General features: G+C 45.5%; 3 protein-coding genes across 4 annotated transcripts in view; 2 read left to right on the top strand and 1 right to left on the bottom strand.

The window, feature by feature from the left end:
• The window catches only part of LOC119659813 (tachykinin-like peptides receptor 86C), a 491301-nt gene that overhangs the window by 209806 nt on the left and 255410 nt on the right, over positions 1-26085 (bottom strand). The window lies entirely within an intron of this gene.
• Positions 6181-7405, top strand: LOC119659814 (26S proteasome non-ATPase regulatory subunit 14-like). Its single transcript, XM_038068096.1, has one exon. The coding sequence runs from the start codon at positions 6313-6315 to the stop codon at positions 7183-7185; it is 873 nt and encodes a 290-aa protein (XP_037924024.1). The 5' UTR covers positions 6181-6312; the 3' UTR covers positions 7186-7405.
• On the top strand, positions 7410-8339 carry LOC119659815 (hepatocyte growth factor-regulated tyrosine kinase substrate-like). The gene has a single exon (XM_038068097.1). It carries the CDS (start codon positions 7490-7492, stop codon positions 7829-7831), a length of 342 nt encoding a protein of 113 aa, XP_037924025.1. The 5' UTR covers positions 7410-7489; the 3' UTR covers positions 7832-8339.

Genomic DNA, 26085 nt, shown 5'->3' with positions numbered 1-26085 from the left:
TTGGTGAGCGATATTTCACCGTGGTAGATACTTCCCGATGGTGGGTAAGGGCAAGTTCATTGCCTCAACCAACCAAGGAGACGTTGAAAAATGCACTCGAGATATTCTAAGGGCTTAGATTTTGAAGAGGAAGTGACCAAAACATCATCCACGTAGGCGAAACAAAAGTTCAAATTTTGTAATACTAAGTGGATGAACCTCTGGAAAGTCTGCGCAGCGTTGCACAAGCCGAAAGTCATCTAGTGAACTCGAAGAGTCTGAAAGGTGTCCAAATAGCCGTCTCCGGAATGTCTTCGGAAACGACACGGATTTGTGATACGCCTTGGCTAGATCCAAGGTCGTAAATATATGGCATTTCGTAAAGGAGTAAGCAAAATCATGGATCAGTAGAATCGAGTATCAGTCTGGAACTGTCTGAGCAGCGTTCTCGAAAATAATCGAAACAGTTTCGTTTTTGTAGGTAGACATTTTGCCTGATGTCTGTAACTACGTTGCGGGTTCTATCAAGGCCTTGTTTTGCAGGTCCACCGACATTCCGCAGTGGCACTGGAAGTCTGCGCAATATTAGGGTGAGGGGCTAATGTCCGCCAGAACGAATGGCCACGAAAACGTTCGGTACAGTGTGAGACTCACGTCCACCTGCCTGTAGCCATAGCTATTAGAGCCACCTGAGGAACATCAGCGGAAGGAGACGAGCACAGGGGAAATGACCTAAAGAAGTTGGGACAGAAGGGTCGATAACGCTGCAAACTGGAGTAAGGCACAATTAATTGCAGAGAGTTGTAGACACTTATTTCTTTTGTCATGGGAGATGTTTATGCATTCCTGCCCAGAAATCGAGGAAGCCTTTCATGGGGCATGACATCTTTCCCAAAATACTTTAGCTTCGCTGATGACATTTCTCAGCAAATTATGGATGCCAGCAATAGAATTTATGAGCGTAAAACAGTCTAATTTTGGAAAATGCGCAAAAAAAATGTCAGCCCTTGTTTTCCTTTTTTTGGGATATGAATGATTTTCGATTACTCTTGTGTACTTAAACAATGATCGATTCTGTTTTGAAACCACATCTTATCCCTAATAAAATGATATGACAAATATCAGCGTTATCAACTTTAAGATCCTCCATTAATTATAGTCCTTTAAATTAAGTACAACGGCGCAGTTTCACACCTGTGATAATTGAGATGGATAACTTTTCAATTAAGTCCGCTTAAAAAAGCTTATTGAAGAAAAGCGTTCCTGTCACTAGGAATAAATGGGATTCATATTTTTCGCATTACTCGAAAATTAGCCCAGATGCGGACTGGGAAAATGCGGCAATTTATTTTCTAATTGGGTGACGCAAGAGTGGGAAACTCCGCAATATTGCTAAGGACCTACAACTGACAATAACAATTTGTCTTGTTTTTTTGAAAACAAATGTCCTCCGTTAAATGCGAAATAAATTTAATTTACCGCCTTCAACGTTCTATCGAATATTTTGTTTTTGAAAACGTGACAAATTAATTTGATGAATTCAAATGTTATCCCTCCGAAAGCCATTACGAGGAGAGTATAATATTATATTTCGTTATGTCTGAATTGGTGGAAAACAAGGCATGGAGTGGGGGTCCCAGAAAAAAATAGTCCTCGTCAAAACATAATCTAAACCATTTCTGATGTCCTTCCGAAACTTATTAATATTTTCAGCACATAGCTCACCACTTGAGAGCCCAAGAAGATTTTTTTTTACTTGCCGCAGACGCCTGCGATGAGGATTGAATATCCCAACTGACTGTAATAAATTTTCTCCATCGGCGATTTCATTTCAAAATCAATGAGGCAATTCTATGAAGTCCTGTGCGGAGAATCGCCCCCCTTTCGGAGCTGATGTTATGTAGTCGCGATGATATGTGTGTATGGGAATATGAAATTTCATCTAAGTTTTTTTCGATTAAGGATTTTTCACTCAAATTTCATTTTTCATGGGCAAGCGAGCAGAAATCCCAATAACTTGAAACGACATAGTGGATTATTAGATCATGCCCCATATCCTTTTTATTCAAAATGAGATACTACGTACAGGTCTAGAGGCTTGAATGGAGATATGGACGATTGTGACTGATAACGCTCCCACTTATTGCGGTATTTAAGGTGAAAATTCATTAAAAAATTAGGGTCAGATTTAAGATTTTTATCTGGGAGGGTTCGATCAAGATAAAAAATCATCCAAGATTCCAGGTAATTAATTGCTCGAAAAAAATGGCACCATTCACTTCGTTGTTTTATTTTTCTAAAGATGGTAATACTATTTGATGAGAACGTGTGAAGTTTCATGTAGATCTGTCAACTCATTAGTATATTTACAGCTGTTCATTATTGACGTTTTTTAGTATTTTTTACAATCAAAACTGAATCTTGTGTAATGAAGACTTGTATTTTTGGAAAGTGTAACACCAAAACAAATTCATGAACTATGCTTAGAACTCTACAAGGACTTTTCACTTTGGAATAGTAAAAAGATTATATAATAATGAAAAAACCGTGTACAACTGATGAAGATGATCCTCATGAACAAAAATGCAAAAGAAAATTATTTGTTTCAACTGAGACAAATTTAGTAGAGGCCCTGCAGGCTAAGCTAAGCACTAGGAGTAATATTTTGGCTGAAATTTTAGTTTTCCGGACACGATAGGTGCACATTTGTGACCAATGGAACACACACATTTGAATGCAACCTACTCGGCAACATTTGAGGCATTTTCGACAGGATGATAATTATTTTAAGCATCGTATCGTTATGATCTTAAAATAAAACGAGGCTAAGCGGTGGAGGGAGCCAGGGATTTCGGTTCCAAAGCGAGTTGAGGTCCACAAATCGTCAAGGAAACTCTTAGCAACAGCATTTTTGAGATGCAAAAGAAATTTTGCACGTGGATTGCCTGAGGGTAGGGTAGATAAGTCTACATCGCCCGAAGTATGGCTCAGCTAATCCGCTTGTTTTTCTTCGAGAGGATGATATGCACATCACATTAATACAGGAGGCCTGGATCGGAGGAAACTGACTGACTAACTTGGAGAAAAGGGTGGACTCAAATTGCATTCCCTGATCAGTGATGACCACTGCAGGGACGCCAAAGCGAGGTATCCACTCTCGGCAGAGGGCTTCGGCACAAGATTGCGCCGTAATGTCTTTCAGAGGTATTGCCTCAGGCCACCGCGTGAACCTGTCGATGATTTTGAGGCAATACTTGTAACCGTGCGAGTCTCGCAAAGGCCCTATTATGTCGAGGTGTATCGTGTGGAAACGCTTGGTAGTGCGGGGGAATGAGCGCACTTCTTTCCTTACATGCCTGGAGACTTTACACTTTTGGCATGCGATGCACTCTCTGGCCCAGGAATTGATATCCTTGTTCATGGAGGGCCAGAAGTATTTTCCGGTGACTAACCGGTTTGTTGTCCTGATGCCGGGGTGCGCCAAGTCGTGAACTGCGTGGAACACTTCCTTGCGAAATGTGGCCGGAATGTATGGCCGAGGTCCCTTTTTCGAGTCTTCGCAGCAGAGCGAGAGCGAGAGCGAGAGATAGACAGGTATGCGGCGAGCAGTTCGCGATCGTAGGTACTGTAGTTCCGTTGAGTGGGATTCAACTGTTTCGAGAAGAAGCTCAACGGCTGCCAAACTTGATCCACCTTTTGGTGAAGGGCAGCACCTACTGCGATGTCAGAGACATCAACAAAAACGGCTAGGGGTGCATCTTGCTGAGGAAATGCCAAAAGTGTAGCATGAGCTAGTTGCTGTCGGGATTTATTGAACGCGCGGACAGCCTCTTCAGGTCACACGATCTCTCGTGTGTCCTTAGTTTTGGGGCCAGACAAGTACGCGTTCAAAACGGACTGGCATGCCCAAGAACCTCCTCAACTCCCTCACGGTTTTTGGACGCGGGAAGCTTGTGATTGCTTGCACCTTGTCTGGGTCGGGCTGTATTCCTTCAGAGGCAATGGAGTGGCCGAGGAATCTCACCTGTTGTTGAAGGAATTTGCATTTCTCAACGTTTAGGACTAAACCGGCCTCAAGGAGACGTTGAAAAATGCACTCGAGATGGGCTAAGTGCTCAGACTCAGTGGAAGAAGCGACCAAAACATCATCCAGATAGACGAAACAGAAATCGAGGTTTCGCAGGACTGAGTGAATGAACCTTTGAAAGGTTTGCGCCGCATTGCACAATCCGAAAGTCATTCGGGTGAACTCGAAGAGTCCAAAGGGTGTGCATATTGCCGTCTTTGGAATGTCTTCAGGAGCTACTGGGATTTGGTATGCTTTCGTATTCGCAAAATTTTCTTACTTAATATCCACGAGGATGACGATGGCGGAAACACCAGACTTGATGGCCTTGGGGTTCTGCTTTGCGGCGGCGCAGGTGCGAATTCGAGCTTCGGGCTTCTTTGCTTTTATCGGGGTCACCACTATTGCTTGCTCAACTTTGTATTAATTAAAATTGAAGATGAAAATTAAATAATTTGATCCACCTTGCGTGTGAATAGTAATCAAAATTACTAAGAAAATTAAATGAAATTATTTATTTATTTAAAACACCAAAAATTATTAACTTTCTTACAAGATGCGCGTACAACAAACAATTTTTTGGGTTATGATGTTTACGCCGCCGCGGTTAGGAACAGAAGAGACCGACTTATTTCCATGCGGTCCTTACTGTCCCAACCAACGGCATTTTTCCGCCGCTAATTCTCCACTCCCCTGGTGCGTTCAGAAAATGAGTGAGTGGAGAGTTCCGCGCCATCTACCCGTCCGCATCCGCAACATTTGAAATAAATTTCGAATGCTGCAGATCCTGCCGCGCCACAATCTGGTCTAATTCCGGTATATGAAAACAGATCCAAGCAGCTCGGACACCGTGAGGATGGGAGAGCCCCTAGCCCATGACAACGAAGGGCACTGCGAAAGAAGGCAAAGTTTCTTGAAAATGAGAACATGGGCGTTGCTACACCGCCAAGTGTAACAGTATCCGGTGAAATTGGATGCAAGACAGCGGAACGTTCGGCGGAAAGTGAGGACAAGCTGGCAATCGCGGTGAGAACCGCACTGAATACAACAGACTTTTAGGTTAGCGACGGTCTTCACATTAGGCTATATTTATGTCATCAAACATAAAGTCTAATTAACCAGCAGCGTGCCAAAGTCTCTTCCTATCTACTGGCCGCAAGGCTGGCAAAATTGCGGGACTGTCCTTGTATATTTCTGGTACAAGAGCATGGGTTCGATTTAACCAAAACCTGTGGTTTGGGACCAGTAAAGGGGGCTAGGATCTTCTTCGATGATAGATCATTGAGACCGGGTGACTGCGTTCTGATATCAAAATTGTCAAAGGCAATCATGTTCAGATAAAATTCTGTTCCTAGGACCTAGCCGTGGTCACCTTATAATACCAAGTTAATGGCTAGGGGCGAAACGTTATAGTTGCCTCAGCTTACTTGCCCTGTGATTTTTTGTGTCCTTCATCGACACACTATGAGGTCTGGTAATGTATGTTGAATCAAGTGGCATTGAACTCTTAATAGCCTGCGATGCGAATGCTCAACATATATGTTGGGGCAGTAGCAAATGCAATCCTGGAGGAGACAAGCTATTTGATTTTATCACTTCAGCTGGTCTGATGACCGCGAAAGTAGAGTGCACGACAGAAAACTTTGACTTGATGGATTTTAATGTACAAAAGAGAGAGATTTGGTATGGAGTTGTGGCGGGGCAGAATCTGCAGCATTCGAAATTTATTTCGAATGTTGCGGATGCGGACGGGTAGATGGCGCGGAACTCTCCACTCACTCATTTTAGAACGCACCAAGAGAGTGGAGAATTAGCGGTGGAAAAATGCCGTTGGTTGGGACAGTAAGGACCGCATGGAAATAAGCCGGTCTCTTCAGTTTCCAACCGCGGCGGTAAACACGTTTATACTGCTCTTTGTTCTGATAAATCATAAACTGTGGGATCAAACGTTTTTTACCATCCATTTTGTACCGCCCTTCATTATTAAATTAAAATTAAAATATTCAAAATATGTAAAAAAATAAATAGCTTGAAGGAGAAAAATATCGTAGTTGACGACGTGTTTAAAGTGGTGACCCCGACGTGATCTGAACACGCAACCTTCTGATCTGGAGTCATCACATCACATCTTCTTTATTCATTCATTCGTTCAGTGAAAATTCAGAGGAAATTGAACAGTTACTGTTGCTTTCAACTCCCGAGAACGCTTCGTCCACCTGTCGTACGTCAACTAGGACCGCTTCGGCACAAACGTTCAGATATTACCCATGGATCGCTTACTGAGATTAGGAGGCGCAATGCCGCAGGCCCCACCGCCAACAGATGCCCCAGTTGTGGACACTGCCAAGCAAGTATACATTTCCTCCTTGGCGCTACTGAAAATGCTAAAGCATGGCCTTGCCGGATTGCCGATGGAAGTCATGGGTCTCATGTTGGGCGAGTTCGTTGACGATTACACTGTTCAGGTTATCGACGTGTTCGCTATGCCTCAGACTGGAACCAGCGTTTCCGTCGAAGCCGTAGATCCTGTCTTCCAAGCAAAAATGTTGGACATGCTGAAACAGACGGGGTTGTCAGGCGTCGATATAAACACACAACAGTCGTTCGAGGAATTGAGTGAGAGAGCCGTGGCCGTTGTGGTGGATCCTATCCAATCAGTTAAGGGCAAGGTCGTCATCGACGCCTTCCGACTGATCAACCCTAACATGCTAGTATTGGGACAAGAGCCTCGACAGACTACGTCGAATCTGGGCAACTTGCAGAAACCCTCCGTGCAGGCCCTGATCCACGGGCTGAATCGCCACTACTATTCGATTAGCATAAATTACCGTAAGAATGAATTAGAACAGAAAATGCTTTTGAATCTGCATAAGAAGTCGTGGATGGATGGCTTAAGGCTGGCCGATTACAATGAACATTGTACGATCAACGAGAATACAGTCGCCGAAATGCTGGAATTGGCGAAAAATTACAATAAGGCCCTCGAAGACGAAGAGAAAATGACGCCCGAACAGCTAGCGATCAAGAATGTTGGCAAACAGGATCCGAAGCGGCATTTGGAGGAAAAAGTCGACAAAGTCATGCAAAACAATATCGTCCAGTGTCTGGGGGCGATGCTGGATTCGGTTGTTTTCAAATAATTCATTTGCGTGGATGTGCGTTTCATGACTGCGGATTTATTCTATAATTTTTTTTCCACCCATTTCGCATTTTGTTGCTGTTCAGATTTCATCTTGGACCAGACAAGTTTGATTCGATGTGCGTCTTATTTAACGAATAATTCAATTGATAATTTTGATCGAGTACTTTGTATAAAGGAATTAAAAATATTGAAAATATAAATTTACAAGAAAAAAAAAACGTCAAAGACTACTGAACTTGTCAACTCCGCAAAACAGATTATTCTATTATTTCGGTGAAAACTCCACATATAACAATCCAAACATGTTTCGTTCATCAACATTTGAGAAAACCCTAGAAGTTGCAACGAGCCACCTCCTTTTGGAACCCGACTGGCCGTCGATTCTACTGATATGCGACACAATACGGCAGACCGATGTTACGGCGAAGCAGGCGTTCCAAGCGATAAAGAAGAAAATGCAGTCACCAAATCCTCATACGGCATACTATGCTCTCCTGGTTCTCGAGAGCGTTGTGAAGAACTGCGGAGCTCCCATCCACGACGAAATTGCGACCAAGGAGAACTGCGAAATGTTTAGTTCGTTCATTGAGACAACCTCCCATGAAAACTGTCGAGCTAAAATGCTGGAGCTGATTCAGACCTAGGTTTACGCGTTTCGTCAATCCGACAAATATCAGGCTGTGAAGGATACGATGACCATCCTAAAGGCTAAGGGGCACTCGTTCCCCGAACTGAAGGAAGCTGATGCTATGTTCGCCGCAGATAGTGCTCCTGAATGGGTGAATGGGAAAGTATGTCATCGATACCGGGTCGAATTCTCTTTTACCGTTCGCAAACATCATTGCCGTAATTGTGGACAAATATTTTCTGGACAGTGTTCGTCTAAACAACGCCCACTTCCGAAATTCGGTTACGAGAGAGATGTTCGAATCTGGGAAGGATGCTACACTCAACTTCAAAAGCCATCGGCAACGAAATCCCGTAGTAGCAGCGGTGAAAGTGATTTGCCCGCTGAATATTTAAACAGTTCGCTGGCTCAGCAATCGCAGACTCCACCGCGAAAATCAGACCAAGAACTGAAGGAAGAGGAGGAATTACAACTTGCCTTGGCTCTCAGTCAATCGGAGGCTGAGCAAAAAACCAAAACGACACCAACCTTAATTCGTCGGGCCAAATGGTCTCTCGCTGTCAATAACCTTTCCGTTCTTTTGGAAGACATCACCGACTCTCGTGTTCGGACACTCCTCCAAAAGTTCAGCCAGATTACTACCGAGTGTAGTCTCTCCAAACCAGTAAAGCACAATGTGCAGCACCACATAAATACTACTGGTTCCCCGATTTTCTCGAAGGTGCGTCCTCTACCACCCCAGAAACTGGCTATTGCGCGGAAAGAATTCGAACAACTTGTTCAACAGGGTATCTGCAGGCACTCAAACAGCTGTTGGTCTTCCCCTTTACATATGGTCCCTAAGCCAAATGGCGAATGGCGTCCCTGTGGGGATTACAGAAGGCTAAACGCACAGACTGTTCCTGACCGATATCCGATTCCACTCATCCACGACTTTGCGCATCACCTCGCGAATTGCCGCATCTTTTCGACCTTGGACTTAGCCAAGGCATACCACCAAATCCCAGTAGCTCCTGAAGACATTCCAAAAACGGCAATATGCACACCCTTTGGACTCTTCGAGTTCACCCGAATGACTTTCGGATTGTGCAATGCGGCGCAAACCTTTCAAAGGTTCATTCACTCAGCCCTGCGAAACCTCGATTTCTGTTTCGTCTATTTGGATGACGTTTTGGTCGCTTCTTTAACTGAGTCTGAGCACTTAGCCCATCTCGAGTGCATTTTTCAACGTCTCCTTGAGGCCGGTTTAGTCCTAAACGTTGAGAAATGCAAATTCCTTCAACAACAGGTGAGATTCCTCGGCCACTCCATTTCCTCTGAAGGAATACAGCCCGACCCAGACAAGGTGCAAGCAATTACAAGCTTCCCGCTTCCGAAAACAGTGAGGGAGTTGAGGAGGTTCTTGGGCATGCTGAACTTCTACCGTCGTTTCCTGCCCAAGGCCGCCCATCACCAGTCCATTTTGAACGCGTACTTGTCTGGCCCCAAAACAAAAGACACACGAGAGATTGTGTGGTCTGAAGAGGCTGTCTGCGTGTTCGATAAATCCCGACAGCAACTGGCTGATGCTACACTCTTGGCATTTCCTCTGCAAGATGCACCCCTAGCCGTTTTTGTTGATGCCTCTGACATCGTAGTAGGTGCTGCCCTTCACCAAAAGGTGGATCAAGTTTGGCAGCCGTTGAGCTTCTTCTCGAAACAGCTGAATCCCGCTCAACGGAACTACAGTACCTACTATCGCGAACTGCTCGCCGCGTACTGGAGCATCAAATACTTCCGTTTCTCCCTAGAAGGCAGGCCGTTCACAGTGTTCACGGACCATAAGCCTCTCACGTATGCTTTGAAACAAAAGCCCGACAAAGCGTCCCCTCGTCAGCTTCGACACCTGAGCTTCATAAGCCAGTTTACGTCAGACATCCAGCACGTGTCCGGCAAGGACAACATAGTTGCTGACGCTTTGTCTCGTGTCGCCGAGGCTAACATCCCCGCCTCACTCGATTTCTCGGCTATTGCCAAGGCGCAGGAGGATGACGCAGCACTTCAGAGCCTCAAATCCAACCCCAAATACAAATTTCGGGAGTTGCCCATCTTCGGCTCAAACCTCTCTCTCTGCTGCGAAGACTCGGAAAAGGGACCTCGGCCATACATTCCGGCCACATTTCGCAAGGAAGTGTTCCACGCAGTTCACGACTTAGCGCATCCCGGCATCAGGACAACAAACCGGTTAGTCACAGGAAAATACTTCTGGCCCTCCATGAACAAGGATATCAATTCCTGGGCCAGAGAGTGCATCACATGCCAGAAGTGTAAAGTCTCCAGGCATGTAAGGAAAGAAGTGGGCTCATTCCCCCGCACTACCAAGCGTTTCCACACGATACACCTCGACATAATAGGGCCTTTGCGAGACTCGCACGGTTACAAGTATTGCCTCACAATCATCGACAGGTTCACGCGGTGGCCTGAGGCAATACCTCTGAAAGACATTACGGCGCAATCTTGTGCCGAAGCCCTCTGCCGAGAGTGGATACCACGCTTTGGCGTCCCTGCAGTGGTCATCACTGACCAGGGAATGCAATTTGAATCCACCCTTTTCTCGGAGTTAGGTAAACGCCTGGGTTTTAAATGCCAGCGGACTACTGCATACCACCCGCAATCCAATGGGATGCTAGAACGTTGGCACCGGACGCTGAAAGCCGCCATTATGGCACGCGACGATCCGTCCTGGACTCAAGTCTTGCCTCTCGTCCTACTCGGCCTACGTACAATTCGCCGAGAGGAATTTGCTGCCAGCCCCGCGGAGCTGGTTTACGGGGAGAACCCAAGACTCCCAAGCGATCCGGTCTTCGACAAGAGATCGGGTCTCACGGAGTCGGGGTTGGTGCGTCTGCTGAGGGACAATCTCCGACGCATCAAAGCGCCACCACCCCCTCGACACTCGCCCACACCTTCCTGTTCGCCAGCAGCATTCGAAATTTATTTCGAATGTTGCGGATGCGGACGGGTAGATGGCGCGGAACTCTCCACTCACTCATTTTAGAACGCACCAAGGGAGTGGAGAATTAGCGGTGGAAAAATGCCGTTGGTTGGGACAGTAAGGACCGCATGGAAATAAGCCGGTCTCTTCAGTTTCCAACCGCGGTGGTAAACACATTTATACTGCTCTTTGTTCTGATAAGTCATAAACTGTGGGATCAAACGTTTTTTACCATCCATTTTGTACCGCCCTTCATTATTAAATTAAAATTAAAATATTCAAAATATGTAAAAAAATAAATAGCTTGAAGGAGAAAAATATCGTAGTTGACGACGTGTTTAAAGAGTGGTCGTGAGTCCTGGGAAATCATGAGCCCCCGTATTAAACGGTGAGCTGAAAACTTCAACTCAAAGCACCATGCGACATAAACTGATGCTGATGAAACCAGGTGTAAATAAAGTTAGGTGAGCCGCTTCGAAGGTAAAAAGCTTCGTGCGTCTGGGAGACCATTAGGCCATTGACTGGCCAACGAAGCAAGCTACACCAAATTACTATTCTGTATAGGATGTGGCGGTGAGAACCCTCCACTTGTCGTCAATTTATGAGTAGCTATTTAGACTGAGGACTTTTTATTATGACCGTCGCAAATCAGCGGTCTAAAAACTGAGTACAGGCTGTGATATCGTTTGTGACACAGCGTGGGAGAAAGTTTTCTAGATATGGATTGGAGATAGCAATAGCTGGTAGGCTGATATGCGCCTGGAACATTGAATATCTCAGTTATGAGTGGAGTGTGCGTATTTCAGTATTTCAAGGCTTTTTAGAGGTTCTTTGGGCAGAGATAATGTAGCCGGACTGCATGAGTTGTTTATGGGTTTCCAGACCGGTTATTTGGGGTTGCACCTCTTGTGGTAGTTTCATCGAGGTGGCTGCAACGTCCACCGAGCTGCTAATGGTTTCAATGGCTCCTTCCTCCGCACATTATAACTGGGGGACCTTAGCCCTTAATTTTGTCAGAGTCATTAGCAAAATGTTCAATCCATAGAGGGGGATGGTGAGTCTGCATCCAGTAAACCAGTACTGCTGTGTTACTCACAGCGCCGATTGGAATCCTTTATTTTTCGTCACCGTTGTGTTGACGCTGGGTGATCACATTTAGAAAGGCATGCTCACTACGAATAACTGCCGACGTATTGAACGAGGATGAAGAGAAAGCAACCTGCACAATAATAAATAGGGCATAAGGTCCAAATTGAAGTTTGCATAACCGAACCTGTCTTCAATTTGCAAATCATATCGGATTTGAAAGTTTCCGTGAATATATTGAGAGACAGCAGGTCAAATTCAAAAGTTGGGTGTTGGGACGTTTGGACAAGAAGTAATTTATTTATTTATTTAATGAGGACAATACACAGAAAGCAAATTTCTTATTACATATTGTCCTCAGAGGGAGGAGCAAGTAAATGGCATATTTTGCGCTTAAAGCTAGAGAGGGACATAGAGTCAAAGGAACCAAGCTGTAGGGCATTGTACGATCGGCAAAACCTCGGGATCGGAGAGTGAAAGTAAATCTCGAGCTCGACGAAGGGTACATCAAAAATGTCCGCATTACGTGTGTTATGAGACGAGGCGATACGCAAAGTAATATCCGAGTTGGCGGAGCAGTCCATCAGACCATTGTAGAGTTTGAAAAGAGTACACATATCAAGGAAGATACGGCGTTGCTCTAGGGAGGGGAGATTGAGGGTGCAGAGTCGTGACGGATAATCAACCCGTGGAAGGTTCTTTTTGTAAAAGAGGGTCCGGGTGAATTTGCGTTGTACAGCTTCAAGAGCGCGGCCGTCACGGATGCGGTAGGGGGACCAGACTACACAGCAATATTCAAGGATGTTTTTGACAAGGGAATTGAAGAGTGTTAAGGAGGGCTGGATTGAGGTAAAGTCGGACGAGGAACGTAGGATAAAACCAGACATTTTGGAAGTTCTATTGATGATGTCAACGAAGTGGGAATTGAAACGAAGTTTATCGTCGAATATTACACCCAGGTCTTTGAAGGAGGTCAGTAGTGAAAGGGGTTGACCACTGAGAGAATAGGAAAAGGATGATGGGGAAGGTTTAAGGGAATATCTCATCCAGTGGCATTTGTTGACATTTAGTGTTAGCTTGTTGACCGAACACCAACGGGCTAAATTATCAAGGTTGGATTGTAAGAGAGCACAGTCCAATGGAGACGAAACAGAGGCAAACAATTTAAGGTCGTCTGCGTAAAGCAAATACGGACAGGTGAGGATGGAGGCGAGGTCATTGATAAAAAACAGGAAGAGTAGGGGGCCAAGTGTAGAGCCTTGGAGAACACCAGAGGAAAGAGAGAAGGAACCAGATGAGTGACCATGAAAAGAAACTTTGCAGGAACGGTATGAGAGATAGGAGGAAAACCAGGAGATGACTGAAGGAGGGAAGTCTAGCGAAGAAAATTTAGAGAGGAGAATATTATGGTCAACGGTGTCAAAGGCTTTGGAGAAATCAGTATAAACAGCATGTACCTCATGTCGTGAATTCAAGCGTTTAGCAACAAAGTTGGTAAAGACCAGAAGATTTGAAGCCGTTGATCTATGTTTCACGAAACCATGCTGCTCTTTGACAATGAGGTGACCGAAGTGCGCGGTCAACCAGTCGTTGACGTATCTTTCTAGGATTTTGGAGCAAGAGGAGAGAAGGGAAATGGGGCGGTAGTTCACAGCAAGGGAAGGGTCTCCGCTCTTGAGGATAGGAATGATAAGGGCCTCTTTCCAGAGACGGGGAAAGTAGCATTCGTCTAGACTTTTGTTGTAGATTATACACAGGGGGAGGGAAATGTGTTTTCTACAGTTAAGGAGGAAGAGATTAGGAAGCCCATCGGGGCCAGGTCCGACATTAGGGTCAAGGTTACCAATGAGGAACTCAACCAAGGAAGGCGTAAGGAGAGGAATGGCTAGTGATTCGGAGGAGTCTGTGGTTATGGAAGGTGTAGAGGGTGAAGGGCTCGAGGGAGAAAACACTGAAGAGAAGTAGGTGCAGAGAAGGTCGCAGGATTGTTGTGGGGAGTTGGCAGTGGAGTCAGCGAGGCTGATAGAAGAAGGGACGGATTGAGTTGGATTACGAGAGTTGCGAGCGTGAGACCAAAAGGGTTTTAAGTTACCGCGGGCAAGGGCGGCTTCGACGCTCAATAGGTACCTTTTACGCGCTTTTCTGACCATTGACTTCACAGTAGATCGTTTAGCTTTAAAGTGAGCAAGGTCGGCGTCATTTTTAGAAGCCCGAAACTTCTTCCGCAGTGTATGTTTCAAGCGAATGTTAATATGAAGTTCCGTTGTGAACCAAGTTGGATAAGAACGTAGGCAGGGAGGGGAAGAAGGGACATAACAGGAGAGGAGATCAGAGAGGATATTGTAGAAGGTGTTAAGAGCTTGATCACACGATGAATTACTTAATACATGTACCCAGTTGAAAGACGCTAAAGCTGAGTTCAGACCGTCAAAATTGGCTTTGCGGAAGTTGAACTTAGTGGGTTTACGCTTGGTTTTGGGTTTTGAACGAGGGAGCTCCGCTTCAAATTCAACCGCGGGATGGTGAGTGTCGGTTTTTACATACGGGGATGTGCCAGGAAATAAAGAGAGGTGGCGCTCGGGGAGGTTGGAAAGGAAGAGATCGAGAGTGCGGCCCAAGAAGTTTTTGGTGGTATTGAAATTCAGGGCAGAGCAAGTATACATAAAGGAAGAAAGTGGGAGGGAAGAATGGGAGAGGTTGTTGGAAGGAATTGGAAGACTAGGATGATTAGGCCAGTTGAGCATGGGGAGGTTGAGGTCTCCACTAAGGAAGAAAGGGGGGGAATGGAATCTGATGGCAAGGAGTTCAGACCAACTGTCAAACAGTTCTTCATACAGGTGAGAAGGGCTAGGACAGGGGACATATACACAAGAAACAATGAACGGCAGGAAGCTGGGCGGGGAGACACGAAGAGCAATACAATCAAAAGGAAAGCCAGAGGAGGAGAAGACGAGTTCAGCAGGGAGTGAATCTTTTATAGCAATTAGGACTCCACCGCCAGTGGACTTACGAGAAGCATCCCGGTCCCTGTCACAACGGAAAGTGGAGTACCCTTCGGGGAGCTCGGAGTATAATATGACATCATCTAGCCAGGTTTCGGAGATACAGATGGCATGGTGTTGCTGAGCCAGCGCGGATAAACTGAAGGCCCCCAGCTTGGTTCTTAAACCCCTGACGTTCTGATAAAACAGACGGACAGTGAACATGGATCCAGTTATATAGCTCGACGAGGCAGGCGGGTTGCCCTGAAATTTACCCGCGAATTGGGGCGCTTATATGGCTTGATGAATACACCTTCAGGCCAGAAAGAAGGGTTGCCGAGAACATCAACTTTGTGTGGATAAGTAACCTTGAAAGATGCAATCACCCGATCGGTGTTGTCGTCTTTTGTGAGTTTAATGCAGGACAGAGGAGAGAGTAAACCAACTTTGCTCCTTATATACTCCAGAATATCGTCCGCAGAAGTTGTGAACGCTAGCCTGGAGATGAAGAGCTGTTTAGGTGAGGACGCCACCTTTAACTTGGGGCCACTGGTATGGATGGATGAAGCGCCAGGATATATGGCGGTAGCGGGAAGTGGAGCTTCGTTGGCGAGAGGAACGATGTCAGAAAGTGGGGCGGCTGTGTTCCGATTCAAAACTTGCTGAGGCGGCTGCGGATATTGTCCCGTCGTAGGAGCGATGGAGCGAGACAGGATCGGAGGCTCGGTGGACCGTAACTCGTAATGAGGTATAGAGACCGAAAAGTACGGTTCGATATTGGATTCTTATACCTCTTAAGCATCTAACCGAAGTGGTTTGCCCACCGTGTCTTAAATTATACATAAATAAAAAGACGATCAGGTAGAATTCAACTGGTTAGTGAATGTCAACACACAATGAGTTTTCAACCCTATAAGGCCCAAAAAACGATTTTTAAATACTTCAAACTACGTCCCACTGACAATAATTAACGTCTCCAGTTTTTTATCATCTAGCAACTCAGTATGCAGAACAATTTTCTTTTCGCTCGCTTTTGTTACTACCAACATAGAGTGAGAAATATCCTTTTTGCTTCTGATGGCGCCTGGAATGTGCATTCCATGACAACCGTAGTTTCAGTAATAATTAAACAACACATATTTTTTCCAAATATTGCCACTTCAGAGGCTTTAAAGCACAAAATTAGCAGCTTCTAGTTACTCAGCCGTAAGGAGATGTCATAAAGCTCAGTTGCTGCCAAGCGTCCGAGCGGATCGGACGTGTTTCAAAAGTGATTCGAGTAAAACGATAGTGAAAGAAGTGATACCAAACAAATCAATTGTGTGTGGCGCAATGTCAAAGCGCCAAGTTGACGATAGGTCAGTGTCGCCAGAGGGGATGGATCCTGAGCCCAAAAGGATCCACCCCTATGGGGACAGCGAAGGCGAGGCCCCATCCAGCCCCGAAGGCAGTCGGGAATTTGCCCTCGAAGACAGTCGGCAATCTGCCCCCGAAGACAGCGAGTTAATTATGGCTCTCGAATCAACCGATGACGATGAAGACGATGTCGTCGTGCTAAGGAGACAAGTCCAAGAACTCAAGACCTCCTTGAAGGAGATGACGAGTCGGTACGACCGGCTCAGTGCCCTCTTCAGTTCTTCATTGACACAATCTACAATAGCCCTCACCAACACAACACCACAGTATAACACACCAGGTACATCAGCCAATGAGAACCGAGAAGAACGGTCTCCGGAAGAAATTACAATTCCGAAACCCAGTTTGTTACATAAACCAGTTCCAACAACAACAGATACAACCTCACCGCAACTAACCGTACCACCAATGAAAGCCGCTCATCATCCTACTCAGCAGCTACAACAGCCATCCACCCACACCCCAACAACAACCACCACAACCACATCACAAGCCGCTCAATCAACTAAACCAAACAAACAAGAGGTAAGTCAGGAAAAATTTCCACCATTAATTATCCGCGCGGACCCCATAACCACAAAAAAGATTACGACCCAAATCCTGTCCACGATCTCTACGAACATAGCACTTAAAAAAACCTCAATTCACTCCACCCACGTCCTCGCCATTCCCAGGCAGATTATGAATCGGCCAAAAATATTCTAAAAGAAGGTAACCACCCCTTCTTCACGTATACCCCAACACATCTGAAACCCGTCAACCTAGTCCTTCGGGGACTAGATTTTACATACTCTCCTGAGGAAATACTCAAGGAACTACACCGTCTCGGCATCTCCGAAGCCATCAGCGTCCGTCAGTACGAGACCAGCTCGTCCCGACGAAACACAAAACCCCTCCACCTCTTCCTTGTAACGTTCTCCCCCAAATTCCAACAATCAACCCTTACGAAAGCCAGGGCGATGTTCCACTGCATCGTGAAGTTTGAGGCAGTTCAACTCCACGAAATAGCTCAATGCCGGAACTGTCAGCGCATTGGGCATGCTGCGTCAAACTGCAACCTGCCATACCGATGCGTTAAATGCAACACCCCCCACGGTCCACGCCAGTGCCCTAAGAAACAGGATGAGAACCCATCCTGCATTAACTGCGGAGCCAACACACATCCGGCGAGTTATCGCAACTGCCCGATGTTCATCCAAGCCCGCACCCGCCAGTCGCAACAATCCCTCCCCACAAAACCAACCCCCAGCCCACCAACCAAACCCGGTCCCCAACTGAAGCTCGCCCAGATTACTCCTTCACATAACCCGACGTCCCCACCATTCTCATACACCGCAATGGCTAGGAACGCCTCGCGCCCGACACCCAGTTTCGACCTCGACTCCGAGATCCTCTCACTATTCAACACCTCCACAGCCCAACTAGCCTCCCAACTCACCACATTCCTCCCCACATACAACTCCCTGTCCTCACCAATGGAGAAGAGACTCGCGCTCGTCTCCTTCCTCTGTCAAGTGTCCCCCAGTAATGTCCATTAAAATGGTATTACTGAACATTAATTCTGTCGTCAGCCGACAAAAACGCCACGAATTGACCAATTTTCTTTCCGCCCACAAACCCAACCTACTCCTTCTCACCGAATCCAAACTCAACCCTAGGCATAAGCTGCACATCCCCAACTATACCACCTTCCGCTCCGATCGCATTGACCGCCAAGGCGGGGGTACAGCCATATTAGTAGCAAATCCCATAGACGCCCAACGGGTTTACATCCCATCCACCATCGCCTCATCCATTGAGTTAACCGTCGTCTCCGTAGCTACACCGTCCTCCATCATATTCATAGGCAGCCTTTACTGCCACGACCAAACCCTTAATCCCGCCGACATCTCCAACCTAGCACAGCACCTCAAAACCCTACCAGTTAGTCAACACAAACGTTTCTCCCTCGTACTAGGGGGCGACCTAAACGCCAAACATAATACATGGTATAACAGCACCATAAACGCCAATGGCAATAGGTTAGCCAACTGGTACACGCAGAACTCCCAACCTCTACAGCTTACCCTCCTCCCCACCAACCAACCCACCTACCACCGGCGAAATACCCACTCCTTCATCGACCCCTTCGTGGTAAGTAACCACCTCCTCATCCACCCTAGCCACCCCACCTCCCCCCAAGACCTTCCCACTATTCCAGGCATGAGTGACCATGACGGAGTGGTTTTCCACTTCAACACCACGGATCGCCTACCCAAATCCCAGCCTAAATTCCTTCCCAACTACGCTGCCACCAACTGGCAACGACTCAACCACAACCTAGCCGACAAACTCTCGACTATCTGCCTCCCGTCCAATCCGTCTCCTTCCGAAATCGACTCCGCCGTGGAAAAGTTCACGGAGTTAACCCAACAAGCCTGCAATGAAACTATCCCCCTCAGACCCCTAAACTACCAGGGCCTAATCACCCTCCCACCCCATGTCCTCGACCTCATCAAGCAGAAAGCCACCCTAAGACGCCAACTCCACCGCCATAGATACGCTCCCCAGTTTAACTTCCTTAAATCACGTATCTACTCCCTGTCACACCTCATCCAATCCCACATTCAGACGCTATACGCTGACCACTACGCTGTGAAGCACGCGAATATCTCGCTCAATAGGCAAACGTGCAGCAAACTACGTGGTACTTGCCCTCGCCTCGCGAAACCGCGCGCAGCCAGCGTCCTCCCCCATAACACCTCCCCCAAAGCCCACGCCGACCTGATTGCCAACAGCTTCCTGGCAGCCCATAGCACCACTCTACATCTGTCCGACCCACCCACGGAAACGGCGGTGCGCCAATACATCCACAACCTAACTACCACACCATCCATATACACCCATTTCCCAATCCCCCCACCCCAGCAGACAGCACCCAACTGCCTACCACTACATGCCGTCACACCCCAGACAGTAGAATCCATCATCCTTTCCCGAAACAACAAAAAGTCATCTGGCCCTGACCATATCCCTATCATCATCCTAAAAAAATGTACAAAATCGCTATGCCTATTCCTCGCTCAAATCTTCAACCAATGCCTGCTATCTGCATACTTTCCCTCTCCATGGAAAGAATCCCATATCGTTCCAATCCTAAAAAAGGATCAGCCCTCAGCCTCCCCAAGCAGCTACCGCCCCATCTCCCTCCTCAACGTGACATCGAAAATTTTCGAGCACGTCATCCACGATATCATGCTCCAACACATCACCGACCACGACATTATCCCCCCCTTCCAGTTTGCCAACAGGCGTGGCCACGGCACCTCACACGCCCTCCTAGTTCTCAAAACCGACATCCTAACCCAGATAAACAACAACATCCCCACCACCGCTTGCCTCCTTGATATCCAAAAAGCCTTCGACACAGTCTGGCACGAAGGCCTCACCTACAAACTCTCCCACACTTTCAAATTCCATCCGCAATTATGCAAACTCATCATCAACTACCTGTCCGACCGTCAAGCCCGAGTACGTATCCACGATACCCTATCCGACCCATACAATCCACCAGCAGGCATCCCCCAAGGCTCAGTACTGTCAGCAACTCTATTTTCCCTTTATACCGCCGATATACCACTCCAACACCCCACCAACTCTCCACTAACGGTCAAAACCGTCCAATACGCTGACGACTTGATTCCTTACACCTCGTCCCGAAACATACAATCCGCCCAAAACCGCATCAGTACCACAATCCTAACGCTCAACAAATTCCTCCAATCCTGGAAACTCCTCCTCAACCCCAGCAAATGTGAAGCCATCGTCTTCCGCGGTACAGCCACCTTTACCCGCAAGATGCGAGCCGACACCCGCAACCTCAAGATCAAAATCGGAACATCCACCATTCCCTCCCGCCAACCCACTAAATACCTGGGAATAACCCTCAATACCCGCCTATCACCCGTGCCCCAGGTAAATTCCATCATCGCAAAAACCCTAACAGGACTAAAAACCTTATGGCCCATCCTTAAGAAAGACTCCGCTATCTCCCCCAAAGTCAAACTCTACTGCTACAAGCAGCTGATCCGTCCCCTAATCACATACGGATTCGTCGCATGGTGCGACGTCTCTTCATCCCAAATGGAACGTCTACGAGTACGTGAAAGGAGGTTCTTCCGACTATCCCTCTCCCAATCATATCTCCACCCCAACCAAGCAGTCTATGACGAGATAAAATGCTCGCGCATAGACCAGATCCTCCTCACCTCACTGACAAAATTCCTCACCAAATGCCAAACCCACGAAAATAGCCTCATCCAGTTCTACTCCCACATCCGCAACCATAACACGAACCCCCTATACCGTCACCATTCCCTCCCTACAGACCTCCTAACCCTGTCCTCTCAGAACAGCAGCTATCAAAACGGCAAACTGATATTATTTAACCGCCCATACGATCGACATCGGCCTGGTCTCGTCTACTCCACCGCCCAATAACAACACCATCCCCTATATGTATTCTTCCTCCACCCATTCACGGAAAACAATAATCTCGCCGCATAAACTACAAAATAAGAGGGGTTTTTCCTGACTTTCCCCTCTATAGCATAAGTCTTAGGATAACTTAGTATTACCTTAATTTAAGTCCAGTAATATACGAAATGTTAGTCTCTAGGAAAAGTTTTATACTGTTAGAGATAAGTTTAGTATTAAGTTTAGCCATAAGCTATGTACAAACCAAATATGATCAATAAATTGAATGTGTTAACAAAAAAAGATGTCATAAAAATGGCTAAGACTTTCCACAAATTTCTTAGCCTCCCTTGGCATAGTGAAATCGTGAAGCAGACTTTTGTTCGTCCTGAAAATAAAACTGTCAGATAAACTCAAGGAGAAATATCGGCAGAAGAAAAGAATTCCAGAGAAAAACGGTCCTAATTATTCTCTTTTACAGCAAAAGAATAAATCTTTTTGTTCAATTAGCAAACTGGTAATTACTGGACGAGAAGTGTCCTTTGTGAAAAACAGAATATTCGAATAGCTGCTTAGTACAGATACCATGTCATCTAAGCGTATCTAATTTGTACAATTAAAAAATTTGTAAATTGCCCGCATTTTTCCAACGAGTTTCATCAAAGCTCAAGTGCACAATTGTTCTTCCGTGCGTGTCCTGGAAGGGAAGGTTAATGGCGATTTTTCAACTTTAACTTTTAATTAAATGCCGCATATTTTTAAAGCTTGAATAATTTTGTATTTTATTTCGATGCAAAGTAAGGGTAGGTAGGATTCATCTTGAAAAATACATCGTTCCAATTTTGAGAAGTGAAACTGCAGAACGCTGGTCCTATGACCTTCGTATGATCTCCGCCTTTCTACCGGCATGATGTAAACTAGCTGGTGAAAGGCACTTGATTATTTACCTCGCTTTTTCATACGGAATAGAATTTCCATAAACCCCCCTCCCCAACCCAGGAATGTCACAATTGAGACAAGTCTACAGGAAAGACTGCAAACTTGAAGAGTGCAGGAGATGATTGGACGTGGTCCTGGGTATTGCGGATGTGAGATCAAAAGAGCTTGAATTGGTTCATGCCAAAGTGGCCTTGACAGTTATCAGTTACTTATGACTTCACTGAAGTTTGCTGTGTGACTGAAATCAGCATGATTTCTGAAAGATTTATATTGGTTCCTTGCTTCGAGCTCCAGTTCATCTCATCGGTGAACGAGAATGGTTAAGACCACAGGGATCTATGGCAAGAGCAACCATAACAAGGAAGTAGGCTAGCTCGAATGGTATAGAAACAGGTCAGGGCTTGGCCGTATGTTCGGGGAGCAAGGATAAGATTCTTGCTGATAGTCAAAAAAGCTAAATACAGTCCTTCGAAATTAGCCTTTCAAAATTTTAATTAGCAAACTTACGAACCGCATGGGAGATAAGCAATATGCGCCCCAAATTCAATATTAGTAGTGATGTAAGCAGGAGCATCTGAAGTTTCGGAAAAGCAACGCAGAGGTAGGTTGAAGGGAGCAAGATCTCGTCAGTGATTTAACAAACTGCTGCAAGAGTAGATAACCTGGTTGTAATGGCTTAACTCGACCAGAAGGGCAGGGCCATTCTAAAAACTTAAAAAGTCCATCAAGTTAAAATTTAAGTTCCTCTTGGAAATAATGAAGATCCATTGAAGTTTCCCTCCGACACGCACTTGTGTTAGTCAGGCTTGAGAATGTGGGAAGTGGGCGAACCCTTTTACACAATTCAGTTTCTCATTTGTGATTTTAAAAAATTTCTACCAGTCATATTCTCAACCGATGGTCATTCTACCTTGGACCTTCAAGAGACGCTTCATCTGGGGTTTCCACCTTCGTTGTCATCCTCCGGCCATTAATATGGAGGTTGCCCTTTTTGGTCAATGACGACCAACTAGATGGTCTTGTCGACACAGACGAATCCAGGCATACATATATGGTTATCATTCATTTCGTAACGGAACATAGGCCGTCAACCACGTATCTACGCCATCATTCATAGTTCTCTGAAGTACGCTTCAACTCCCCTCAAAAAGCTCGATGTTCTACGTCATGTGTTCCTTGCGCGACTCACTTGTTCGCTATCTTGGACGTAACCAGCAATGGCGTTGTTGAGCTTCCACAATGTGTCACCTATTCACCGCCACTTTCACCAGCTCATCAACATCCCCACGGGAAGCTGGTCTGCGCACAAAGGAAGCTCTTCGTACCCCAAAGACTCGTCGCAGGTACGTGTTATCAACATAGTCGAGGTGTTTGACAAAAGATGTTATCGTCTATTGAAACTCGCCATGATCTCCGGAGAAGACAGCATGAAGGATGTCACCCATGACAAGAAGAAGTAATATCAGCGACAAGCTGCAAAAGTTACAGACCTCGGTGAAGCACGTTACATTTTGTGCTATCATATGTCGCTGTGATAATAGCAATTAATTTCTCAGGAATGCTTCTCCTGAGTAGAGCACTTCAGATACGGGAACGCCCTGTCAAGCCTACGAAATGTTCTCTCTGATTAAACCTTCGAGATATCCCTTGATGCGTCGCAGGACCATTTTAGCTGTTATCCTTGCAATGGTAGGAAGCACAAAAGAACAAATGAACAACAAATGAAAGGTTGATACCATACTTTGACTCGGGAACAAAAGCTTAATCTAATAGTGGCGCATCTTAATCTAATAGTGGCGCAATCCAAAAGAAGAACTTTAGCTTAAAGCACGTTCAGCCCCTTCTGTCGGTAAGGTAATGATTACCATGGTGGATTACTTACCAAAGGAAATCATAAGCTCTCATCAAAAAACTCCATACCCGGTCACCACTACAGCAGGATAATGTAAGGCCAACTCGCGGAACTAAACAAGTTTGAAGCGAATTGCTCGGACATTTGTGTAAATTTTTTTTACCAAATGTAGTCATGTGGGGTATCAAATGAAGGGTCTCGACTAGCACTTTCCGAAGCCGGTCTTAGTTTTGACATTTGTTGGAAAGGTGAGGAGTGCGGGTTTTGAAAGTGATCATTTCTTTAACGGGGCCATTCATAGAAACTGCCCAACCGAAAAATCTGAAAAAATCAGGAAACTGCCACTATATGGTGGCTTGGCTCCGAAATACCCTCCATACCGATATCCTTTCAAATAAAGTTGCAGAAATTAGCTGCGTAATCCCCCTTAGGTTCATCCTAACACTACGAAATTATAGCAGTGTAGGATATGATATAAAGCATGATTCCATCAAGTTTCATGGAAATCGCACTATTACTAACAAAGTTATAATAGGTTAAAGTTGGCACTTCTTTGCAAATTCAAGACTTTGAGTGTCAATATACCTTGAAAGTGGATACATAATACATGCATATATTAGGTGCTACATACTAATGGGACAAATGTACACTCAAATGTCTTTATAAAAGAAATACACAAAACCTTTCATACCTGAAGCGTTCAGATTCCGGTTTCCGGACTTGTTCAAACTTTAGGTTACACTCCTTTCCCCGAAAGCAAATGTTCCCAAGCATTACTTCCCTATCCCATCTTGAAGAGAAGAGTATCCTCTCCTTTGCTTGGTACTATACCTCAAGAGATCATCGTTTTTCGTGTTCGTCATGCCCATCAGAAGTCTCTAGAACTACGGGCCTGGACGGCTATATGCTGAATGATACAACCGTCCGAGTTTCTGGGTGGGTGCCTTCCTACCATAAGCTAAATGATTTCATAAGTTCCACATTTTCTCTTCTTAGATGCGATGAGGCGCAGGATGAGATGAAAATTTGACGGAATACCGAAGGAGTTGGCCTAACTGTGCCATTTGGTCCTTAAAGGGCAGAGGTGAGGCAGCGTCTTCGAATTTGCCTCTGCCCTGGTAAGAAACCGTAAAGCCGTCATCGCCTAATCCTTGATTGTACCTGCTGCACAATATTCGAAACTTTAATCAACAGTCTCTATTGGTCCGCTCTCGTCGGACGGGTTGATTCTTTCCTTGGCCCTCGGAAGACTCTCTGCCAACCTCCGCCTTGCTCGCGAAGTTAATAGCCGTCCAATACGATGCCGCAACGATCGTCTTCTCAGAGTTCATGTTGCCAGCAACATACGCAGCAGCGTTAACGGGTTCCCCCAAATACATTTAATAATGTCCAATATGTAGCGAAATTTAAGATAATTTCACCCTGTAGAATGCATTATTTGATCAAATTAATCCCGAAAAAGGCAAATGAAATCCCGCTCCCGTCGCGAAGCCGCGGCCACTACAGGTTTCCAACTTTGGAGTAATAGTGATAGTCATTTTCTGTGTGCTGCTTGCACTTAGATGCGAAAAGATAAAATTTAAAATAAAACCGTGAAAAGTTCTGTTAAGAGTCCGTTGATCTCCCACACTAAGAATCCTGGATTTGTTAGTGTTTATCTTTACTCCGGCTTTTCTTACCTCCTTCTCGAAATTCAGAGCCATTCGGGCAAATCTCGGTGATAGAGTAAGCAAATGTTATCAACCTTAGCTAAATATCATATTTTGGGGTAAAATGTAGTTGTCCGGGGAAACTCTCTACTTTCTCGGGGTCAAGTTTGCTGGCCTAAAAATCTTTATTTCTTGTAGTCGCTTTTTGTGATAAATAGCGAATAATTTAAGTCAAGTCCTAAATTCTAACTCTCAGAGAGTCACTACTTTAATGGAATTTCCATTTCTCGACTTATCAATCAATAATATTACCCTGCGTGGGGTTTTTGCTATCAACTCAGGTGCCTAGATATTATATGTTGATTCAAACTATAATGACCCTTCCCTCTTCATCTCTCAAACAGGTTTGGAGCCGTCTATGGTGGAAAACAACGACGTTAGTCTTACACTTTGCATGTAAGTAAAGTTTCTTGATTTTTATTACCCCCTTATCTCTCCTCTTAACTACCCATGATGCTCATATATTTGAAAAAGTCATCTCCATTGCACGGTCTTGAGGGAAGCTGACTCTAACAAGTGTGCGAGTCCAGATAGAAGCAGTAGGATCACTCTGGAGACCATTCGCCACCAACAAGGATCTAAGACAAGGAAATGCCCTATCGTGCATCCTTTCTAATCTGGCCCTGGAAAAAGTGATCCATGATCATGAGGTAAATTCTAAAGGACTCATCCCCTTTAAGCCCAATAAAAAACTGGCTTTTGGAGACGATATCGGTATCATGGGAAAAACAACCTGAGATTGCAAATTGCCTTCATCCAGATCGAACAAGATGAAATTATGAAAACGCACAAGCATCAGCTATATTTTTCGCAATTAAAGTAATTACTTTCAAGCAATTAATAAAATAATTTCAAGTA

This window comes from Hermetia illucens, chromosome 6 (assembly GCF_905115235.1).
Source record: "Hermetia illucens chromosome 6, iHerIll2.2.curated.20191125, whole genome shotgun sequence".
Taxonomy (NCBI): Eukaryota; Metazoa; Arthropoda; class Insecta; order Diptera; family Stratiomyidae; genus Hermetia; species Hermetia illucens.
The sequence above is the reverse complement of the archived record's forward strand: the minus strand, read 5'-3'. Positions and strand labels throughout refer to the sequence as shown.

Coding starts and splice junctions, on each gene's coding strand:
- LOC119659815 (XM_038068097.1), top strand. CDS start 7,490: ATGTTTCGTTCATCAACATTTGAGAAAACCCTAGAAGTTGCAACGAGC.
- LOC119659814 (XM_038068096.1), top strand. CDS start 6,313: ATGGATCGCTTACTGAGATTAGGAGGCGCAATGCCGCAGGCCCCACCG.